Source organism: Poecilia formosa, unplaced genomic scaffold, assembly GCF_000485575.1.
Source record: "Poecilia formosa unplaced genomic scaffold, Poecilia_formosa-5.1.2 Scaffold2686, whole genome shotgun sequence".
NCBI lineage: Eukaryota > Metazoa > Chordata > Actinopteri > Cyprinodontiformes > Poeciliidae > Poecilia > Poecilia formosa.
The window spans coordinates 1-4,201 of NW_006802625.1; the positions used below are offsets into that span (position 1 = coordinate 1).

Here is a 4,201-nt window from a genome sequence, read left to right on the forward strand (position 1 = left end):
TTTTTTCTCTCATTTCTTATTGTTTCTGAACTGTTGGTGCTGTGTGATGGAGCCTGTCCCTCTCTCTCTCCCCTCCCGGCGCTCGTAGGTTTCTCAGAAGCCTTCAAACGTTTCTCCGCTATAACGTCTGTCTGCTAATTACAAAATCTCCCAATTAAAAGCAAACAGTGATTATATAGTTGTGTTTCGTGTTATTTTGCTCAATCTGGGTTTCCCGGCCCCGGTCTTTCTGCATGGAGTTTGCATGTTCTCCCTGTGCATGCGTGGGTTTTCTCCGGGTACTCCGGTTTTCTCCCACAGTCCAAAAACATGACTATCAGGTTAATTGGCCTCTCCAAATTGCCCTAGGTGTGAGTGTGTGTATGCATGGTTGTTTGTCTCTATGTTGCCCTGCGACAGACTGGCGACCTGTCCAGGGTGACCCCGCCTCTCGCCCGGAACGATAGCTGGAGATAGGCACCAGCAACCCTCCCGACCCCACCGAGGGACAATGGTGTAAAAGAAAATGGATGGATGGATTTGAGAAAATATAATTAAAGTTTACAATTTATGTTAAAGCTGGTGGCTATACTTACATTTAAACTGAAGCATTAAATTCAGTGAGGGCTTTTATTTTTCTCAGAAGTTAACTTGAACTACACTTGACGGGTTTTCCCTCCGTCTTCCCATCCATGCATCACCATAAGATGTTAAATAAAAACAAAGCCAATGTTGTGATCCGTAGTTTTCTGTGTTTACTTTTGGGTTTTTTCTGTATTTATTCTGATCCTGTTCCCTGTGAGTCTCTGTGATGTCCTGTCCTCCCTGTCTTGATTGATCCCAGCTGTGTCTCATTCCTTGATTACCCTCCCAGTGTATTTAGTCCCACCTGTTGTCTGTGTTCCTTGTCAGATCCTCGTCCAACGTCATATGCTATGTCGCTTGTCAGTCAGTTTTCCTCAGTTGAACTGTGAAGTCCTGAGGTTGCTTGTTTCAGTGTACATTCTTTTATGTCAGTTGCTACCGGTATTAGCTATGTGCTAATTTGCTGCCGTGCTGCCTGATCCTGGAGTGTGAGTTTCTCATCATCATCTTCATCTGGGTCTCCGCGTTCATTCTCACCACCACCAACCACACCCCCTGACAGCCAAGAGATCAGTGTCGTTTTTTTCTGGAGTTTTCTTATGTTTTATTTTTATTCATTAATGGATATGACTTCAAATGTAACTGACTAACTTTAATCAAAACAAATTCAAGTAAAAGTAAAGTTCCGGTTTTGTAAACAACTTAAAGTACAAATTAGGCAAATTGTAAATACATCAATAGATATAAATGTAACTAATTACTTTCCACCCTGTATGGCAGAATATATATATTCTGGCAAGAATTTAAAACTACTTTCACCCCTACTTATATTATTACCAAATACAAGAAGCTGCAAAAATATGAAGTTTATCACTTCCAACAACCTACTTTAAGTATTTCTAGATGTGATTTTTTTTTGGTTTTGTTTTGTCCCTTTTAATTTCCAAGAATTTCTACATGAACATATTCTTCTCTGCTTGTGTCTGGGTCTTTATGTAAATATCTGGTGTAATGCAGCTATTTTTTTTTAAAAAATCTCTTTGCTGTTCTTTCACCCAGATCCACACCTGTTTATCTATGGGTGTTGCTGTTGGCTTGGGGAAGATGAAAATCTCTAATGTCGAGAAATCTTGCAGCAGTGTCCTACAAAACAAGGACTTTGCCACTGGCTTCAGCTCTGGTCTCCACCAACACTTCACAGAGGTTTCAGGAGGAAATGGTTGGTTGGGGGAGTTTTCAATTTTCAAAAATGATTCCATAGGCTTCATGAACTGGCTAAAGAGCCTGAAAGAACATCCAGATGTTGTTTCGCACTCCCTTCGACCTCTCTATCAGCTCGTGCCAAATGAGCTTCAAAAGGCAGGGATGAAAGCTGCTATTGAGCAGTATTTGAAGGACAATGCTATGAAGAAATCACCCCAAGAGCCACACTGTGAGGGCAGAACTCCTAATGTGGCCTCTAACTGCTGTCCTCAGCACACCTCATGGGGAACTCTATCAGTGACCATTGTTAAAGGCTGGGATCTATTCGGAGATGATCTTTCACTAACAGAAAGGTGGGTTGATGCAAAGGTAAAAAAACAAAGACCTTATGGAACCTGATGAGCACACCTTTTATATGGCTCCTCTTTTGTTCACAGCTATGCTAAGATGTACTATGGTTCCATACAACGCAGGACCAAAATGATCGAGTCCAATGATCCTACGTGGAAAGCTGAGTTTAATTTGGGCAAGGTCAGTAAACGTCATCACAGATTAGCTGAAAAAGCTCAACAACAGACAAACTGATCCATTTATTCTGCTGATGCAGAATAATTTATAGAGTTAATACCAGCATCTATTTTTGCAAAAATAGACATTCAATTAACAGAAGTGAGGATAATTGAGTTTTCATGCATCAGTCTTGAAAGAAAGCTGATCTATTCTTTGGTGCCACCAAAACTATTTGTTAGCAAACATTTCATATTGGGTCAAATATAATTTAATATCAGAAATGCATTGTAGTTTCAATTTCAACCAGATGATGTTAAATTATTGATTATGAACTAATTTGTCCTTGAACTTGTTGCTCACATGAACCAGCAGCCACAATAACAAGAAAAGAGCACCTCCCTTTAGGCCCGACTCGTTCTTGTTTCGGTTCTCAGAACCAACCTGGGTGTCTGTGGACATGCGGCTCCCACACTCACTGCTCTGCTTAACCTGTTGTTGAGACAGGAAGTGCTGACCCTCTCATTGCTTTTACAAATAAATCATGAGCATAAAAACTTGGCTTTCTAAACAACAAATGTACAAAATGAACCTTCAATGTCAAAGTAAAAACTTTTCTCCCAATTCTTTTCTCTGTCATACTGATTGCTTAGTTTTGTTTTTAAAAACCTGTTTGAAATAAATAAATCAAATCAAATAAGACAAATCAAAGTATAAAATATGTAATGCAGACAAACTGCATATTCTGAACTTTGGGAATGGACAATCAACTCCATTTCTAGATCCAAGCCAGGCTGCAGACTCTTTATGTTTTGGGATACTGGGTCAGCACCTGCATGAAAAAGTATTTGGTTTTACTTGAATAGACAATGCACATTTCATAGTGTTTATGGTCAAGTACAAATAAAAGTAAAAGCAGAAAAAATCTGAAAATATTTGAACAGAAACCATTTTACACACATATTGTGTAAACAGACACAGCCTAGCTGATGTATTTCATATCTTGACTTATTGTGTTTTGGCTAACATTACTCTGCATTTATCAACTTCTGAGATGTGTGGAAAACATTTTTATTTTCTATGTCACTAAATAATTTGACTTTGAACGAGAAAATATGCATCTTAATGATCCTCCATTAAAATTTTCTTATGAAGGTTGACACAAACCTGGCTCTGAAGATTGAGGTTTGGGATGAAGATCCGAAACATGACGACCTTCTCGTTCACTGTGAGAAGTACCTGAGCCCTGGCACTCACACTTTCACATGCAACGGAGAGCATGGAAACGTCGAGGTTAAATACACGCTGAAATGTGAGCCATATCTGACTGGAGAAATGTGCAGCCGTTATAAACCATCTCCCTTAGAGAAAGGAGATTGGTGAGTTTTGGGAATGAAAGCATTTCATTTCATCACATAAAATTAACTCACTAAATCTGTTAGAAACTCACAATTTATATTTAATTGCGCAACTTCATTAAAGTCCTAGCCAAATATGCATTTATCATACAATGAAAAAAAGTAAAGATTTTGTGTAACGTTTAATCACAAGAAATAACTATGCTTTAATATATACAACCAGAAATTGTGTTCCCTTTAATGACAATAAAAATGTTGAAACTGCTACAAGTTGTTGGCTTTGTATATTTTTGACAAATCTTGCATTAGTTGTATGAATTATGTGTTACTATAAGAGAGAGAGAGAGATGTAGTTACGTTATAGGATGTGTCACAAAACTATTTGGTCAAGACCTTCTGTATGTAGGAAAGCAAAGAACCAGGGGACAATTTTTCAACCTGATCATTGTTTCCTTACAGTTTTAGTGTTAAAATCAAGAGGTGCTGATGAAATTTATTAATTGGAATCATCTTTCATCATGTAGTCATGTTTGAAACAGTGAAGAGATCTCATGAGCCAGAATGTTCAA

At 38.3% G+C, this 4,201-nt stretch overlaps 2 protein-coding genes across 2 annotated transcripts; both read left to right on the forward strand.

The window, feature by feature from the left end:
- The first annotated feature begins 1,424 nt into the window (after positions 1-1,424).
- LOC107835459 (perforin-1-like) lies at positions 1,425-2,175 on the forward strand. Its single transcript, XM_016667867.1, has one exon. The coding sequence runs from the start codon at positions 1,576-1,578 to the stop codon at positions 2,164-2,166; it is 591 nt and encodes a 196-aa protein (XP_016523353.1). The 5' UTR covers positions 1,425-1,575; the 3' UTR covers positions 2,167-2,175.
- A 31-nt stretch (positions 2,176-2,206) lies between these two features.
- On the forward strand, positions 2,207-3,750 carry LOC103133345 (perforin-1-like). The gene is made up of 2 exons (XM_016667868.1): positions 2,207-2,298; positions 3,430-3,750. Exons 1-2 carry the CDS (start codon positions 2,215-2,217, stop codon positions 3,655-3,657), a joined length of 312 nt encoding a protein of 103 aa, XP_016523354.1. The 5' UTR covers positions 2,207-2,214; the 3' UTR covers positions 3,658-3,750.
- Positions 3,751-4,201: the final 451 nt, after the last annotated feature.

Bases quoted from the DNA above. Each gene is read 5' to 3' on its own strand.
- LOC103133345 (XM_016667868.1), top strand. From the start codon at position 2,215: ATGTACTATGGTTCCATACAACGCAGGACCAAAATGATCGAGTCCAAT. The intron at 2,299-3,429 runs GTCAGTAAACGT...TTTCTTATGAAG, and splicing joins CTGAGTTTAATTTGGGCAAG to GTTGACACAAACCTGGCTCT.
- LOC107835459 (XM_016667867.1), top strand. From the start codon at position 1,576: ATGCAGCTATTTTTTTTTAAAAAATCTCTTTGCTGTTCTTTCACCCAG.